Here is an 18972-nt window from a genome sequence, read left to right on the forward strand (position 1 = left end):
ACAAGTTGTATAAGTAAAAGGGAATGGACCTAGTCACTTGCTGTGCTATTTATGCATTTATTTTAATAATAATGACAAATAATGATCTTGTTCTGAGTGTTTTGTTAATGAGGATGCAGTGTTTGGAAGTGGTTCAGCATCATTGGTGTGTAGCATTTCTTCAAGTCTCTTAATACCTGCGAAAGCAAAAAACATCTCAGTTCAAGCTTTTCTTTTCTTAAATAAATGATTTTTTTTTGTTCTCTAAAAACACGTGGGAAAAAAAAATCACCATGAGAATGGCTAAATTATAGGAACAGGTTGCTCAGTGTGGCTCATTATTCTCCATCTTTGGACAGTCCCAAAATTTGACTGGAGAAGGCCCCAGTAAATCTTACTTGGCATCCAGCCCTGCTTTGACGAGGAAGGTGTAGATGATTTCCCTTTTCCTTGCAATTTCTCTTTCAACCTTAATTTTTCTATTACTCTAAATGCTCCCAATTACCTTCCAGTCATCTCTTTTGCCAAAAACATACAGCATTCATTCAAGATTAAGTATTTTACAGCATAAAGGATGGATAGCTTTTTCATATCCCACATGAGTCACATAAATATTTGTGGTGCTGAAGAATTCCCACTTAATATAAAGGGTAATCTTCAAGAGGAGTGAGCCTTTGACAAAGAATTTGACTGCCTGACTCCTGATATAGGAAAAAACAACTTAAAATTAAATTCTGTAAATTTTAAAGGTTTCATATAACCCAACAGAAGTGCTTTGTAACCTATGCTCTGAGCCAACATATTATTTCCCATTTCCTACAAACTATAATAATGACCCTTACAACCTGAGAAGGGAGAAGTAGATTTGAACTCATTGTTTGTAATGTTAATGTCTCCAAGAACTTGCATGCTATCACATGACATATTAGAAGTAAAGCAACTTACATAAGTAAATCTTATCTACAGAATTGGAGAAAACCAATCTAAACCATCCAGGCTCATAACAACAAAAAGCTTTTCCAGGACTAATCAGGAGTTTCTTATCAAGGAGCTTCTGCCATAGTTCGAGTTCAGCTTCAAATGTCTGTGATTTTAAGAACTAAAAAAAGAAAAAATATATTATTAAAGATTGAACAAGTATACAAATTGAAAGGATTTTTCAGGACCTGGTATTAAAGTATGTAACAACATGCACAAGTAATTTTCACATTTCCCACTTCCACATCCCCACCACTTTCTAAGCTTCTCACATACTTTTCTGAAGTCTGCCCACACATAGAGTCCTCCTGAACTTTTGAGCACAGGTACTCCAATATTTGCAAGTCCATCCACAAGGATCTTCTGTGCTTCCTTAAGTCGCTTTTTATTGATGGGAAAAAACACATTATCCATCCAATCTATCAAAACAAGAAAAATATAATCCTATTTTACTTCCATCTGTAATGGAAAAACAAAAACAGAACAGCTCAATGGAAACATTTCTAGGGTGGCTAACCTCTGTCCTTAAGGAATCGACTGAGAACATGCTGAACAGGTCCAGGACAGCTATGGAAGACAGCCAGCTGATTAACAGCTTTCTGAATTTCATGATTTGTGGTGTGCAGTACTCCAACTCTGATACCACACATACCAAAATCCTTTGAGGACAAAAAGAAGATAGAGAGGTATAATTTTTACTTGATGCTTGTGCTTTATCAAGCCACTAAGTTTAAAGTCATTGTGATATACAGGAAAAAAGATCTCAAAAAAGTATGTTAGCCCATCATCAGGCCAAATAGTTTTTCTATCCTACAATAATAATATTGGATAACACAGTAAGAATCCAAAAACTACTGAGAACAGACAAGCCAATACAGCGAATAACTTTGGAATACATTTGGGCTAAGTTTTGTCAATAGTGCCTAAAGAAGTCTGTGTTCTGCAACAGTCAGTGTTCAGAAGTGTTTCCAAAAGCTACGTAAGGATGCAATAGCATATAGTTATTAATATAAACTGTCACTGAGTCCCTAAGTAGGAAGCCATATGGTTCAGTGTGCAAAGCATGAAATCCTGAGTTCTCTTATTGCAAGTTGCTTAGCCTATACTACCAGCTTGGTGGAAAACAATATCTATCAATACAGTTCTTACTGTATTTCTGCATTAACGCTGATGAAAGATGCTTAATATTCATAAATTTAGCATTTAGCTTCTCATTGAGGGGAAGCCCCTTTAAAGACAAGAAAGTTGTTAACCAAACAGAATGAAAGATCAAGCCCAAGAAACGTAGGATGTACAGTAACATTAAGGTTAAAAATACTGACATACTGTGCCGTTTCTAGAAATGACCATTTTAATGCATGGAGTACATTTGCAGGAGTCTGCTCCATCCCCAAATGACAGCAAAACAAACAGCCAGAACACTGCCTAACCACTGAAGTATCAAATGAATCCCTGTCTGTAGTAGATGTCAGATTATACGTAGTACCTCAAATGTTCAAACATATGGACATTTTTGCTCATAAGAAACTCCGAATTATAACAAATTTTAGAACACCAAAGGAGAAAACAAATTAATAAACAAATAAAAGCTTGGTTTTGTATCTATAATACAATTTATGTTCAAACAGGCCAACTGATTTTTGTGTTGAAATATCTTAAATTAAAACACAGAGATAATACTTTGACCTACCTTGCTAAAACCCCACATAAAATGAGTACGTTCTGGATCTGGTAAACTGAATGACAGAAAAGGACGTGTTACAGAAGAACAAGTTATGCAGTTTTTGCAAAATGCTTAAATGTGTAAAATTATCATTCATTTTTAGTAAAATTAGTATATAACTTTTTCACGTGACATGGCTTTTTTCAGAATCCTTGTAACAGAACATTATCCTATGATACTGATCTCCTAAGTGCTCAGGCACTGACTTCTTATAACAGAAAAGGATTTCCACTATGATATAGCAGTCCAGTTAGAATTCCCAGAATCCCACTGCATAGTCAATGGTCACACCAATATTAAAACAAAAGCAGTATTTCGATAGGGGATGCAAGGTGGCTCTTCGTGGAGAGGAATTCTTTGCTCAACTCTGCTGCACTTCAGGCTAGGGAAGGGAGACATGAACATTTTAGATCATGTATTTACAACTGAACAAAATACACTTTAGTGGACTACTGAAGAAGATATTTTTTGTCCTTTGTTTAACTTTGTGTAAATAGGCCTGAGGCTGGAAACTCCCTTCTTCAGCCTAAGGAAGCTGAGTGAACTTTCACAAAAACAAACAATAGTTTTTAAAGCTTTATTTATGGTTCAGGATCTTGTGAGGGTGACAATACCCAGTGGCTCCCTGTGCTTGGTTGTATTTGGACAGACTTGGAAATTTCCCCTCAGTGCGAGATTTATGCAGTTATACAAAGACAACTGCATACTTTTAGGGAAAGAAGTTTTATTGTTCAGATACCAATAGGTTTAAATATTCTTGAAACCTTTATTCTTTTCATAATCTGTCAGAGGAAGCTAAGAGCCCAACAGCATACTTGTCAGGAAGGAGGCTTGTTATAGCGGGTGACTTGCACAACTTTAGGCAACTTCTTGAGCATTACAATGAGAACCTTGTACTCAAACCAGGCAAAAACAACAACGAAAAAGCAGTGGCAAGATGATTAAGGGCTCTGACATTTTTTGATTACTATTACCATACCATGGAGATTAGCTGCAAGCAGATCTGCCATCTGTCAGTCTAGGATGAAGATCCTAGATTAACTAGTCTCATCAAGTCACAGAGACTTGGATATGAGTTAGAACTATACTAGTTATACTAGCTAACCAGAAATTTGAAAAAAAAAAAAAAAAAAAAAAAAAAAAAAAAAAGGCATAGGTTCTATTCAGGATTAAATATCTTCTAACCCCTGCTAAGAAATCACACTTACCTTTCTAAGCTAAGGACACTGGTGAAGGTGGTATCATCATAAACAGATAACATGTATATTTCATCCATGATTACATGCAATTCATATCTAAATAGAGAAAAACACAGGCACGTTAACACATGTAAAGGAAATTTATTTGCATATGTACATATATATATATATATATATATACATTTACATGTAATCTTAACTACTGCCATGTAGTACCATAAGCATGCCTATTTGCTATTATATCCACCATACTAATTTTACATAGAGAGGTCACAAGGTTTTACAGTCACAAAACATGCTGTGAGCACTTGCTCATTACCAACATTTATCTATACATATTCTGTATTTCTCAGCAGCAGTAACACTCCCTACATCTAAAACAAAATCCAACAGCACGTTCAATCCAAAAGTTCACAGGCATACTGTGGTCCCATCCAACTCTTATTTACAGCTTCAAGTGAACACAACAGTATATTATAAAATCCCTTTGCCCTGAAAAATTTGTTTAGTGAGACTTGAGCCCAAATGCAGATGTTAGATTAAAAAATAAGACTTGCCATGCACTTAAGATAACTCTCTAATACACTTTTGCTGTGAAAGCAGCAGTAAACAGTAAGCCATGTTGTCATAATCAACGCTAACAAGCCATGAGTGTGTTTAGAAATACTGAATAAATTGCAGAACACTTTTAAACACCCAAGTAGTGCAGGTGATGCTGATTGCATCCTGAAAGCCACAGGTCATGCTGAGAACAGATACAACAGCATTTCATCCCGAAACTAACTGTTGGACTCCATCCTAAGCAATTTATTCCAGTGTTCCCAGGAAAGCCAAGCAAAAAAGAAAGTTACACAAAAGCCATGCTCAGGACCTAGCACAACACCTCCTCAGAACATGTACAGAGAACAGGAGATCATCAAAAGTGATTTTTCATCACTGCTATATTGCATAATGGAAAATTAAATACCAAACAAATAGCACTGGGGCTCAAACCTGTGTGCAAAGTCTAGACATTCCTTCAGTAATTGTGCTGGGTAAATGTCCCCTAAGGGATTGTGAGGGTTGATCAGGATTAATGCTCTGACCCGGATGCCCTGAAAAAAGAAAAACCAGTAGCTGGGGACACCAGTGACACCAAACCAAAGTATAGGTAAGGTGTAGTAAGTGTGCGAATCCTTTACTGGAAAGTTATTTTATTTCAGTTGGAAAATTATTTAATTATATATTATAATTAACATACAGACTAAGCTTTCAGCTGCAGACCTTGTTTGGTAATTTATCCAATACAACCAATAGTTTATTAGTAGATGAAAATCAGGTCAAATATCATTTGCAACACCCATTGATACCTACAGGCAAGATTATGATGTTGCAGGGATTAACACCGGTTCTACAGATACACTTCCAAAATAATTCACCAAGACTGAGCAAAGTTACTATAGATAAACATTAGGGAAGCTGAACAGAATTGGATTTTAGCATCTAATAACCTGCCAAGTGATTAACTTTTCAATGTTGCTTGTTTCTTTAAACAAGTAATAGAATCTGCAGAAATCAGAGACTGAGAATTGATTCACTTGGTGTTCTATGTTCAGAGCAGCCAAAGGGGGTCTTGGGCAAGCAGCTACTTTTTAAGTTATGTCTATCAACTGTGTAGAATTTCTGTAATAGAAATTCTCTCTCCAACGAAGTTACATTTTTTATTGAACTATTCTTAGAGATTGTAAATATTCTACTGTGTAATAAGAAGAGTCCCACTTGATTGAAAATCAGACTTACAAGTACAAACAGAAAGAATCGTTTTTAACTCTACTGGTATTTTCAGAAAATCACCTATTTCCTATTTGCTAAAGAATCTTGAATGTGTATTAACACAAGCTGTACACGGCAAATATATATTTTTGTAAACAGTCAAATAGTGTGATGGCTGCAGCGGGAACTTTCAAGACTTTAGATGTATCATCATGGAACAAACTCAAAGGTAAATTAATATTTTTTGTTTCAGCATATTTGATTTTTAGAAAACCTGACACACTGCAAATTCTCAGTCCATCCTAAATTCCTCTGAAGGAGATTATTTGCATTAAGCAGCTTCAGAAGAACTCCAGGAGATAAAATTAAATTAGGCAGAAGCACTGATAGTTGTTTTCCCCTCCGCATGCAATTTGTCTGAACATGAATGGTTACTGTGAACAAGAACTGAACAAGAAATGAGCTTACAGTTTATTGTCTTTGATTCCAGCTACAGGAAGAAATTCATTGGAAACAAAGTAAGATGAAAATACCAAGCACAAACCACTTTTCCACCAGCACTCCTTGCATGGATAGCCTGCTTAGCATATTTGACATCTGACATGTATTAAGCAGAAGATACTGAGTGAGACATCAGTGTTCCTGGGAACAGCTGCTGTGGGATGGCAGATTCTCAACTGCTGTTCCAGTCTAGTTCACCCAGCTGTTTATTACTTTACGTGTATCCAAACAGATGTTTGAGAGAACGTTTGTGAGGACAGTTTCAGCTCTAGTAGGATGACAAACATGTGCAGATCTCAAAAGAGTGAACCTGCTTTGTGATTCAGCACCTCATCCAGACAGCTCATGCCACACTAGGAGAGCATGGATGCTAGCTCACCGCCTCAGCAAGGATCAAGTGGTAGGTGTCTGTATGCTCAGTCTCACACAGGCTGGCAAAGGCACAGACAGATGACATAGACATACAGATGGTGTCTAAACATAGGCACCATGCTGATGAAGCAGTTAGCTAACTAAGAGAGCTTTGACAGATCTTAAAAAAAAAAAAAAAGGGGGGGGGGGCAAAAAAAGGCAAAAAAAAAAAGGCAAAAAAAAAAGGCAAAAAAAAAATCTGTGCACACATTCCTGTATGTCCAAAATGTCCTTTTTTTTTTTTTTTTTTTTTTTTTTTTTTTTTTTTATGTGACCTTATTTCTAATTGACCTTTATAAGTGTCCCTGCCTGTACCTGTATGCTTTATCTATTGTTAAACATCATTTTCTATCTTGGACTAGGACAAAACAAGTCTGTCTCACTTACTCTTTTTAAACACCACTACCATCATCACCACATCTTTGATGAAATGTGTTACTATTCATCCTGTGCTTCTTCCGCAGGATCTTTTCAAGGGAGAGCAAAAAAGTTAAGTGCATTTATAACTGCCCATGAAGTTTGTGGATTATGAATATCAAGACACTAAGAACAGGACAAATTTTAACTTGAAATAGTGGTGAGTGCTGTTTTGTGGACACTCAAAAAAAAAAAAAAAACAACCATTTCTGTAAAGAAGAAAAGCAGTTTCAAAGATGGAGAAGAAAGTTAAAAAAAAAAATGTACATAAGAAGCAATATGACAAATAATACTCTCATTTATGTAATCCCAGTCAGAATAAAATGACTAAAAATGCTAAGAATTTTGAACTGATGGTATTTCCTAAACTTTGGAAAAATTACATTTTCCAAGGAGCCTTCCTAGTGGCAGAAAATTCCTGTGTCAGCCCCCCTGGCCCCCACCAAGTTTCCTGCAATGCTGTGGCACAGTGTATTCAGTCCTTATGTAAGCTGGAACTCAGAAGAACCTTCTTCAAAAGAACATTCAACATCTTTCTTTAATGAACTGCTTTGGTCATTACAGTAGTGTATTCTCTCTTCTTGGGATCAGAACAATAGCTTCTTTACAACACTTGGAGTTCCCCTGAAATCTGCTGAGCAGGAGACTTGTCTTGAAAGACATATTAAGATCTGTTCTTCATACAACTGAGCAAGGAGTGTCTCTGCATTTTGCTATTGCGTTTTGCCCAGATTATAAAAATAAATCAAATTCCTGTTGCCTGAGCTGGACCAGCCCTAGTCACATGACAGAAAATCTGCACCGATGAAAATGTACCAATGGTTCAATACTGAGAACATACGCTGCTTACAAAATAAGGGAAATGCGAAAATCAGAAATCACCATTATTGTTACCTGCTTTTTAGCTCTCTGTAATGCAGCTTCCAATTTTTCAACTGTTAGCTGGAAAGGGTGACTTTCTTCATCAGTCACCTACAGGAGAAAAAAAATCAGCAGGAACGAAAAAAGAAGACAGTGAAGAAACACTTCCACCTAGTGAAAATATACTTGATACTGGCTTTCATAAAACAAAACTGTTAAACAAACAAAAGTTTTTGATGGCACTGGTTCAAGGAGGAAAACAGCAGCTCAAACAACAGCTCAGAATATGAAATTAAGAGCAGTCTTTTCTGTATAACTATTTTGTTGTTAAACATTGTGCATACCCAAGATGACACCCTTAGCAACTTACAGAACCTGCATACTTGAAACCTCATTTCTTTTATTTATTTATTTTTTTATTATTTTTTTTTCCCTGAATGCATCATTTGCTACCTATAAGCGAGTCTGCCCCTTTGACTTGCTTCATGGGTTACTGAGCTTTCAAAAGGGGAACCAGTGTCACACACCTTCTGCAGTAGATGCATATTTTGGTAAGGGGAAAAGGGGAAAAAAATCCTTTGAACGAATTTACTCTTAGTAGGAATAACAGACTTAGAGCTCACAAATTGTAATTCAGCATGTCAACACGTAAGAGTTGTCTTACAGAGAAGAAATGTAATCCTACACATCTGATCACACCAGCCTCCTGTCATGCTGCAGTATGAAAAAAAAAAAGGCAGACACTCTCTAAAAGTGATAGACTGGGCCTGTTTTTTTCCCTTGTACTCCCTTGCATTTTTTTTTTTTTTTTATTATTATTTTTTGACTGCTCCTTGTGAAATGTCTGTTAAAGTATACAAATAGCCAAAACGTTACCTCACTGAACAAGGGCACGTGAACAGGCTGTAGTTCACCATATAGCCACGTTTTTGAATTTATACCACCATAGTAAGGAGCTGGAATAAGATATCCATCTAAAAATATTTTAAAAAATGAAATTAACATTTCTCATGAGCAATTTTGTTACACTCTAGTAGACTAAAATGACAGTCTAAGAATTTGACATAGCATTTAATCTCAAAGCACTGTGGCCTAAAGCAGGTTTTAAACAAAATGGAAAATCTAGTACTTGCCAGTCAACCCAAATTGTTTCCCAGTCTTCTTCCTTAGTAATTTTAATAACAGATACAAATTTGGTCATGTAAATTGCATAAGTAAAAGGGAATGGACCTAGTCAACTAGCTGTGCTATTTATGCATTTATTTATTTATTTTATTAATAATGACAAATAACGATCTTGCTCTAGGTATTTTGTTAATGTTCTATCAATTTTTCATCGGGAACTGCTGCAAACCTGAACTACTTCCTGGCTGCCAGAGTGCCATCTTGCACCAAGGAAGCCTACAGCTCTGCTGAGCTTGTTTCCCTCCTCATTTTATATGTTTATGAGTAGCCCCAGGTTGGTGTTCTCCTGAAAATATTGCAAAGGGCCCATGTAAGAAGGCTTCAGGGAGGACAGAGCATGCTGCCTGTATTAATGCAATTTTACCGCCTACGCTGAAGTCATTGAACCACATCACATTGCTCCACAATCTCGTCAAGGGCTCTTGGTGTCCAACAGTAGGGTGCTATAAGGCATGGGAGTAACTCACCCTGGGCACCCTCCTTTTCTGGCAGGTCTTCATGAATGTTCCCTGTTGCCTGCTGTGCCACACACCTACTCAGCTTTCCTCATTCTGGACCACTAAGGTCCGAAATCATTTTCCCTTGCAGGGCTCTGTCCTCCTGCTGTCTGCTTGCTGCCAGCAGGCTGCAGCCTGGGCCTCTGCTCCTGCCTCCCATCTACACCTCTGCTTCCTCCTCACCAGTTACCCAAATTTTCTCAAGGTCCTGGATTCCACCCCAGACCACCTCCCTCCCTGTGTACCTACTCCCTCCAGCTTCATCATGGGTATTCTCATAACTTCTCTAAGTACACTTTGCATTTTCTTCATACCCATCTCTTCCTGTAACGCTTTTCTCAAAAAACTATAGATTGTATAGAAAGCAAGTGTGTCTGCTGATACCTCAGACATTTGCCCCCTTCTAGAAATAACCAAAGGCATTAATTCAAAGACACCCTGCTAGGGACAAACAAATGTCACACCTTGCTTCATTCAGGCAGGTATAATAAAAACAGGCTGCCATAAGTCACAATACTCTGAATATTCACTTTTTAAATGCTTTCAAACAAAAATAATCAGGTTTTTACTCACCACCGGGGTCACATAATACAGTTGACAACGTAGCAAAAACAGCACAACAGCCATTCATAACAGTTATCTGAAAAAAGTACACCAAGCTTTCCTTAGCAAAAATATCAACTCTTGTTTAGCCTAAATTCAAAATAATACAGTGAAAAAGCCACAATAATACACTTATCATATGAAGCGCTCGATTGTTAGGCATTGACCACTTTTTCAAATGGAAAATTAACACTACCAAGACTTCTGCAAATCTGACATTTCTCTCTCCTGTAGTATCTTGCTGAAATTTGTGTTCAGATTAACTCATCTTTACCAGTTTCAGAAAAATAAGATGCAAAGATAAAGCATTTGTCTTACATTTTCTGGATTAAGTTCTTTTGCAGCTCTGGCATAGTCAGTTAGAAATTTGGCAATTTCTTCTCTGAAGCTAAAAGACACAATTAAAGTCAACTATGTAATTACATATTTCTCAGAAAAAAAATGCACAGAAGAACTAAGTTTACAAAAAAAAAAAAAAAAAAAAAAAAAAAAAAGAACAAACATGCAATTCATTCTGTTATAAAAGCTTTCAATATTTTGTATTTCCTACAGATCAGATAATATAACTTCCTCAGCTATCCAGTGTGCTACATTTTGTGAGACAGCAGCACACAGGAGCCATCTGCTACCTTGAGTAAAGTGACTGTGACTCAACTACTATTTCTGCACACTGGAAAAACAAGAAAATCCAGAAGCATATTTGAGCCTAAGTGGGATATGTTTTTGAAGAAAGACCAGGGGTTTGGGTACCAGAAGCAGTGGAACCTGAGTAAACAAGAATCTTTAGATCAAGATTTCAGCCCTAGGAAAGACCACGGTGGAGCTCCTGATGATCCTCAGGGAGCTGATACCTCACCTCTACTCTTCGCAGCCCATACAGTTCCGGTTTCCCCCTCACTATGCCTAGAACACATCCTTCTAGGAGCAACCCATCACTAGCTCTGGAAGATATGTCAATACACACTCTCTTGCACTCCAATGAGACACCAGATTGTCGACCTTTGGAGATCTGGGTGTTTTTTAGCACAGTAAGGACAGGGAGGAAGACAGAACAAAAAGCCAAGCAAACAAAAAGCTTGTGAGCACGCAACTAACATTAACACACCTCTCCTTTGGGCTTACTCAAAGAACGAAACCACACCTCGCTTCACATGAGCCATGACCAGCGCTAAGCACAAGCAGTGTCAAAAATGGGAAAATGAACTTCTCACCTTCTAATACCTTGTGCATCAGAATACTGGAAGAGATCAGGCTGCAGATAATTCATGTCAGGTCTTGTGAGCTAGTTATATGAAAAAGAGACACTGTAGAAGGTGGCGTTCTTGGGAGTTGCTGTTCTGCTGTACCACACTTTTTTTTTCCCCCCAATTGTTCAATAACAATAAGGAAATGCAGAATATAAAAAATAGTGACTTAAAATTATGTTAATTCTTTGAATTTCTCTTTTTTAAGATATTGTAAAACAACATTAGAACCTCATAAAAACAAAGGAAGAAAATAACGAAGGAATTATTTATCATTTTTTTTTCTGTCACATTCTGTCTTGAATGTCATGTTGAGGAGAAGCACACTAGCTGCAATTCAATGATATACACCCACTTCTGAGGTATACCAAAGCCCAGACAACCCCTTCAGTATTTATGACATCAGCCTTTAATGCACACGGCTTTGATTAGCTTCTCAACAAGCAGTGGCAGTAACCCTAAGCATTAAGTAAACAGCTGTATTATGAGTAGCATCCTTCTTGCTCTCAGAGCAGGTATCGCTTCTGAAAACTGGCTCTGTCTCACACTCATTGTGGCATCGGTTTTGGTTTATTCCTAAGTAAAAGCTCCTCTCCAGTTGCCAGCCCTGCCAACTGATCGGCCAGCCAAGCCGGACACTGAGTTTATGCACAATCCTCCACGACCAGCACTGCCGGTGTGCCGCCAGCTGCACCAGTGCGAATGCACAGCCACGTGTAAGCGGGAAGGAGAAGCAAGAGGTGAACTGCACCCTGCAGAAGATGGTCTGGCAGCTGGGGCTTAGTTTTGCTAGCACGTGAGCCAGAACATCTCGCTTTCCAGCAGATAAACCGGAATTAACACATCTGGGGTGACTCTGGCGCCCTGCCCTGCAGGTGACTCCCAGTGCGGGGCTGTCACCCGGACACGGCGGGGAGGAACCGGCAGGCAGCAGCAGCAGCAGCAGCAGCACTTACTCTCTCCTCTATCAGATCAAAGCAAAGCGTGTTCTCGCTGGTGCCCAGGTTCAGCACGCCCTGGAAGAGACGAAGCCGTTGAGGGACGCCGGCGACGAGCCCGCCCGCGGCGCAGCGGCCGCTCCCCGCACCTCAGGGTTGCGCTCCCGGTCGAAGGGGTCGGCGAGGTAGAGGGCGAAGCCTTCGTCCAGCAGCCCCGGGGAGGCCCCGGCGATGCGGGCCCCTCGGCCCGATAGGGCCGGGCTCGGGGCCGCCGGGGAGCCGCCGCCGCCGCTCATCCTCCGGAGAGGGGCTCCGGGGGTCGCCGCAGCCGGGCCGCCGGGAGTAGCGAGGTTCCCTTCAGCCCAGGAGCTGTAGGAGGGAGAGTGCTGCTTTCCCCTGTCCGCTTTTTAAACGAGGGACTCCGAACTAAAAGGGGGATTTCAGGCGTGTAGGAAATCGGCCAGAGAAAACGGGCTGAGTCAGCTGTTGGCACAGAGTCGATCGTAACCAAAAAGCTCCTGCTGTACCCTCGTGGTAGCTCAGCAAGGTCACGTTGTTCTGGCTGGAAGATTTTTCAAGCAGTGCTTTAACGCAATGCCTGCATATTGTCAAGGCAATATATATTAAGAAACAATTCACTGAGTTTCCTGAAACTTGGCAATAATTGCAGAAGTGAGAATAAGCACTACAGCTTATATGGTTCATCTGAAGGGTCCGAATATCTTCCTAATAGAAAATCCCAATAAACCATAAGGATGGTCCTGATCCTAGGTGTATCCTTGTGCTGGTATTGTATAATGTGACACAGACAGGTGTGGGGATAGGGTTCAAATATTTTGCTTTTCATTCCAAAAGCTGCCACTCTGAAAGCAAAGGAAATCGGCCAACGGCTGTATGACCTTAATAATCTTCCATGTACTTCGTGTCAGCATCCACTCCTCCAGCAGCTCCACAGTGCTGTACCTTCGCCTAAGTCCAGCAGTTGTCATTGCTGCAGAAGCTTACCAGCTGGTGTTAGGTGAGAAATGAAGAGGAGGTCTTTTTTTTTGTGCACAGCAGTTCCAAAGCCACCTTTTTCCTGAGGTACCATTCTTCACTAAATCATTTCAGCTAATTCAAGCTATTAAAACCAAAAATTTGGGGGCACTAGTGTGAGACAGAGCTCTTAAGAGCTACAGAATCTGCCCTGGTTATCTAACTGCAGTCGATACCCAGAGCTGCTGTACCACGTTACTGGGAGGCACATACTTGGGAGTCTCACAAAAGCTCCACCAGCTGCTAGAGGATTTGGAGGAGGAATTTTTCACACTTCATTTCCATTAGGCTGACTTGCACTTGTGACCTAAGTACCAGTAATCTGATTTACTATTTCTTTGCCAGCTACTATCCGAGGATGGGAAAGTATTTTATCCTAGACCTCTGTGCTGCATCACCAAGAGAGTACTGCTAACCATCAGCCCATAGATTTTCACTTTGGTATACTTATGACAGATTGTCACTCTTTGGTCTTCTTTAGATATGGGAGAACTGAAGCACTTGTCACATTGTGCCTGTGTTAATACAACAGAGCAATAATCAATGGCTTGCTAAAAAACTGAAAAATGATTTGTTATTATAAAAGTAATGCTTCAAAATTTTGCACCTGAGGCAAAACTGGACATTAATTAACATTAAATATATTGCATATTACAGGTGTGCACTGAAGTCAGACACTATCACTGTGACCAAGCTGCCATCTCCCTTCTGGTCCCAATGCCAAGTATGTGACTTAATCCACGCTTATATCTGAAGCCAAGATCATGCTAAGAGACAGCTCGTTTTAAGAGAGGGCATACAAATGCAACAGGGACTGTATAAAACCCTGCAACAAAATGTATTGAAGGTCTGCTGATTTGAAAGGCCTTAGTCTTCCTGGCTGAGCTTCTCCAGCAGCAGCTATCAAAGGGCTATTCCCAATGATTTGTGTGAGAGTGAATTCCTAGGTGTCACTTTGACAACACACAGTTGTGGTTCCACCCTTCATTCCGCAGGATTAATGCTGCAAATACCAGCCTAATTCATGCAAGAAGTTTCCTTCTTATTCTGGTCTCCTCCAAGTTTCTTCATTGCTCATGATCTTATGATTGCTAGCTTAACTTCCTGAAAAGGGTCCTGCCCTCCTATATAAATGCCAGAGGAGATTAGGAGCACTACACAAACAATCAGGTCCTTATGTAATAATATTTTTGTAACAAGTAGAAGTTATGAAATGTTAGGTAACAAATGATAGATTATAAAAAGGATTAAAAGGCTGAACTATATATTGTTTCATATTATATGCATTATATTACATGCTCACTTATCTGTTAATTTGAGTAAGGTATCCTGTGAAAAAAATAAATTTGTGCAAGTCTTTTGTTTTCAAATTATATTAAATTATAATGTATTTTATCCAAGCTGTTAATTGTCACGCTTAAACCACTGACAAGCAGAGTTCTAGCTGGTGCTGTCTATTATGAAACACTGACACTAATGTAATCTAAGTCTCTAATGTAATCTAAGTATCTAATGACACTAATGTAATCTAAGTCTCAGTAGATAATGCTTATCTTTTAGTTTCACTTCAAATGGACTTGGAAATCCTTTCTTTTTTCTTTGGAAATGGAACAAAGTTTGATTCCTTAAGAACTAAAAATTATATCATAAATACCTTGTGAATTTTTTTATTGTACAAGAGAAGTTCTGTTTCCCAACAAAAAACAGGTATGAGTCAGGGTAGAAGAGCGTAACAATAAATAAATAAGAAGTAACACATTGGACGGTATTCAATGTCCCCAGTTTGTGGAAATGCAAGTCTGGCAGATTTTGAGCATTGGGGATTACCAAACTCCCTCAATACTCAGACATCTGAGCCTTTCAGTAGAGTTAATTGCACTGACTAACCCAGCATTTAGCTCAACTGACCCACTTAGATCATCTTTTCCCAGTATCTTGCTTTCAACACCTTGCTTTCAAAACTGACACCTGTTAGCAACCTAAGCTATTTGCTTCAGACTTTGTCAGTTGTCCTCAGACTCAGCCTGGAATTCTGGATCACTTCAAAACAGGTACATTTTTCTGAGGCAGTATTTGAAAAAAATTATCAGCTACATAGCTCCAAACATAAATTGCTTTCAGAGTAAAAGCTGCCTAAGCACTTTTTGAGAAAAATCATGGGACATTAGCGGGCATGGAGGTCCTATCAGCAAAGTGAAATAGTCCCTTGCGTGTTAGAAACAAAGTGTTCATATCTATATTTATCACGTGTTTCTTCAGAAGTCCCTTTACTACGAGGAAATAAAGGTTGGCAATCGAGGAAAGGTCAGTGACAGCTGACAATGTCAGCAACAACCTGAGTGAAAGGAAAAAGCTACCCTGAGTTATCAACCATTTATATTGCCTGTAATACATACCCAGAAAAAATGCCATCGGTATCACTTAGAGGAGGTCAGAATGAAGGGCACCACCAGGGAGGCAGAGAACCTGCTTGGCTTTAGGTTGCTGGCTAACACAGGGTTGACTTGGACTGTCACAGAAAAGCAATGACCCCACACGATTTGTTTCTTATTGGTCTCAGTCCAGTTCTACTGAGCTCATAAGATACAACCACCGACCAGTTTCCGTTATCACATACATCTCTGTTGAGCATATAACTGGTTAAATTATTTTATGACAGTGTGGCTGCCACCACTGCATTACTCCCTGCTTGGGTGCTTTTTTTTTTTTTTTTTTTTTTTTTTCTCCTTTTTTTGTTTTGTGATTTAATGGAGATTTTATGGAAAACAGGTCAAGAGGCTCATACAGGACATTGATTGCTTGGCTGCCCTGCCCATGGTACATACCTTGATGATCCATTGCAGCTGAATCCCAACTGTCCTACATAGCAGGAAACAAGCTTTGTTGTTGTCTCTTTTCACTCTAGGGATACTTCTTAATATCAGGCCTTGGGAAAGAGCCTCCACAGACCAGTTGATATTTCATAGACAATGTTTGTATGGATTTATATGCCTCTATAACAGATAATTCATTTAGGTCCTTCACTATCTTTTAAGAAGAAATGTTTATCTTTTTCAGAATATAATCAACGATAACTGTAACTAGCTATTAATAGCAACCTGCTTTCTCAAATCAATCCCACAGTATCAGTCAAGGTTTTATTTATAGTCTATATATTTATATATGCTATTACATATATAATAGAATGCAATGTATTTAACACAATAATCATAAATATACTCATAAATACATTGATGTAACATACATATACGAAATATATAAAGAAAACCTTGACTGATGCTGTGGGTAATATCATATATATATATGAATATATATACACACATGCCTGTACACACAAACATATGCACACACACCCAAGTTAGTTCAGCTCACTGATGAAATTACTTCCTTTTAAAAGAGGAGAGCAAATTTGGAAAGCGGATTTGGAACTTGGGCTTCCTGTTTTTTCAGAACATCTTCCACAGCAATGTGGTATTTAATTTTGGCTGAGGTCTGATAGGACCTCAGCGTATGGCTTAATCCAAGCATGCTTTCCTTTTTAACTTTACAATGTAATACTCAACACTGAGATACAATATACTATTTAAGTGATTCCAAGTGTGAAGATAATTCCACAGATTATCGTACTGTACTGAACTAGTACCCAACTGTACAGGAACTAGTCAGTAAAATTGGCTGGGCTCAAGTTTGAAATTCAAATATTTGAATAGAAGATAATGCAGTGTTGCCTTAGGTCACAGATGAAAAACTACTTGGAATTTGAACCTCGAGGAAGAGAAAATGTATTTTGAATAAGCTCAAAATATCACTGGGTGAATAACAAGATGATGATGCACAAGGAAACTACATCCTGAAGGCCACAAATACCTCAAATGAACTATTGGACTTCAAAAAGGAAATTAAATATATATATATATATATATATATATATATGAAGGTTGAGTTTTGACACATAACCCAAGCAGAGAAACCAGTTACAGCTTTCCAGCTGCTGTGCTTCATTAACAATATCCATGTTTTTTTGCCCCTCTTTCATTACAAGATAAATTACTTCTTAGATTTACCACAGTACAAATGTGAGTCAGCATGGAGCATCTGACATAATCACAGAATCACAGAATTTCTAGGTTGGAAGAGACCTCAGGATCATCGAGTCCAACCTCTGACCTAACACTAGCAGTCCCCACTAAACCATATCCCTAAGCTCTACATCTAAACGTCTTTTGAAGACTTCCAGGGATGGTGACTCCACCACTTCCCTGGGCAGCCTGTTCCAATGCCTCACAACCCTTTCAGTGAAGAAGTTCTTCCTAACATCTAACCTAAAACTCCCCTGGCTCAACTTAAGCCCATTCCCCCTCGTCCTGTCACCAGGCACGTGGGAGAACAGACCAACCCCCACCTCGCTACAGCCTCCCTTGAGGTACCTATAGAGAGCGATAAGGTCGCCCCTGAGCCTCCTCTTCTCCAGGACATGCTCCTTTGCATCAGATTGTTCAACTCCTATTCGTATTAACCTCTACAGCCATTTAAAACAAACTTTAACACATACACACACACACACACACACAAAAGACACCATTATATTGGAAAGATGAACTCAAGGCTGAGGTAATCTAGAATATGGCTCCAATATTAAGCAAATATATAGCCAGGTTTTAAAAGTAAGTATGGTGTTAATGACATAGTGGAATTGAAAAGAAATTACTACTTTGTAGTAATGCAATAAGGATTTTCAGTTTCAAAACCCACTGAAGCAAGAGTTGAGCACGAGTAAGAAGCAATAGCTTAGTTAGATGAGAAGATCAGTGGTATTAACTGCTATAGACTTGTAGTGTATCAAGGCTACGACTTCATCTGCACCAGGATGTAAGAACAAGCATACAAGTAACATACTATCCGGGTTATTTGCTGGCACCAAACACTGGAACTACAAATAGTAAGCGGCAGTAACAAGTATAGCATTCACAGGGATAATCATATGGTCAATATTATGTGTTCTTACCAATACTGACAGAGCATTACACACATAAATTAATTAAATAAACCGTAACATGTAGTGACTCATGGGAAGCATCTCTAGTTCTCTTCCTTTCCTGGAAGAAAGCTTCCTTCCCCTGCTGTCTACCTCCTTATCAGCCGAGAATGACAACTCTTAAACAACCTGATTGTAGGAAAGCAGAGGTGTATAACTTCAGGATGTAACATTAGACAGCTTCCAAGCATCAGAGATTTTTCTGAAGTCTTCAAGAACAAAAGATGGGGTTAGGAAGATACAGTTGCAAAATGCAACTTGATATTCCTCTGAATAATTAACAGTGGCAAAAGACAAAGATAAAATTATACTGGTTTGTCTTAATATTTTTCTTTTATGGCTACAATTGTTCTGGAAGTATTAGAGTAGTTGTCTACCAATAAACATCTGAAGTATCACCCTTCTCTAAGCCGTCCAACAGCCGGTAGAGAATAGCTTTACAGAATGTTTTCAAAATATTTCCTGCATTAGATATTATAGTTTATTCAAACAGGATGTAATTGTTATGAGGAAATAAACAGGGAAATCATAATTATTATTTTTTTTGTAATCATATATTCATAAAAAGCAATACTAAAAAATTTGTGATAAACAACTGGACATAACGTAACAAA

At 38.7% G+C, this 18972-nt stretch overlaps 1 protein-coding gene across 1 annotated transcript; it reads right to left on the reverse strand.

The window, feature by feature from the left end:
• Positions 1–37: 37 nt before the first annotated feature.
• On the reverse strand, positions 38–12725 carry LOC311430960 (1-aminocyclopropane-1-carboxylate synthase-like protein 1). The gene is made up of 14 exons (XM_084507930.1): positions 12438–12725; positions 12307–12366; positions 11318–11388; positions 10425–10494; positions 10077–10143; positions 8698–8795; positions 7855–7932; positions 4873–4973; positions 3889–3975; positions 2648–2693; positions 1475–1616; positions 1234–1376; positions 925–1078; positions 38–176 (listed from the first exon to the last, which is right to left on the reverse strand). The coding sequence occupies exons 1-14, from the start codon at positions 12582–12584 to the stop codon at positions 58–60; spliced, it is 1383 nt and encodes a 460-aa protein (XP_084364056.1). The 5' UTR covers positions 12585–12725; the 3' UTR covers positions 38–57.
• Between the last annotated feature and the right edge of the window lie 6247 nt (positions 12726–18972).

Source organism: Aythya ferina, assembly GCF_964211825.1.
Source record: "Aythya ferina genome assembly, chromosome: 2".
Classification (NCBI taxonomy): Eukaryota; Metazoa; Chordata; class Aves; order Anseriformes; family Anatidae; genus Aythya; species Aythya ferina.

Excerpts from the sequence above, each read along its gene's own strand:
- LOC311430960 (XM_084507930.1), bottom strand. The coding sequence starts at position 12,584 with ATGAGCGGCGGCGGCGGCTCCCCGGCGGCCCCGAGCCCGGCCCTATCG. Across the intron at positions 10,144-10,424 it reads AAGAACTTAATCCAGAAAAT|ATAACTGTTATGAATGGCTG; the intron begins GTAAGACAAATG and ends TACTTTTTTCAG. Across the intron at positions 8,796-10,076 it reads TGTATTATGTGACCCCGGTG|ATGGATATCTTATTCCAGCT; the intron begins GTGAGTAAAAAC and ends AAATATTTTTAG.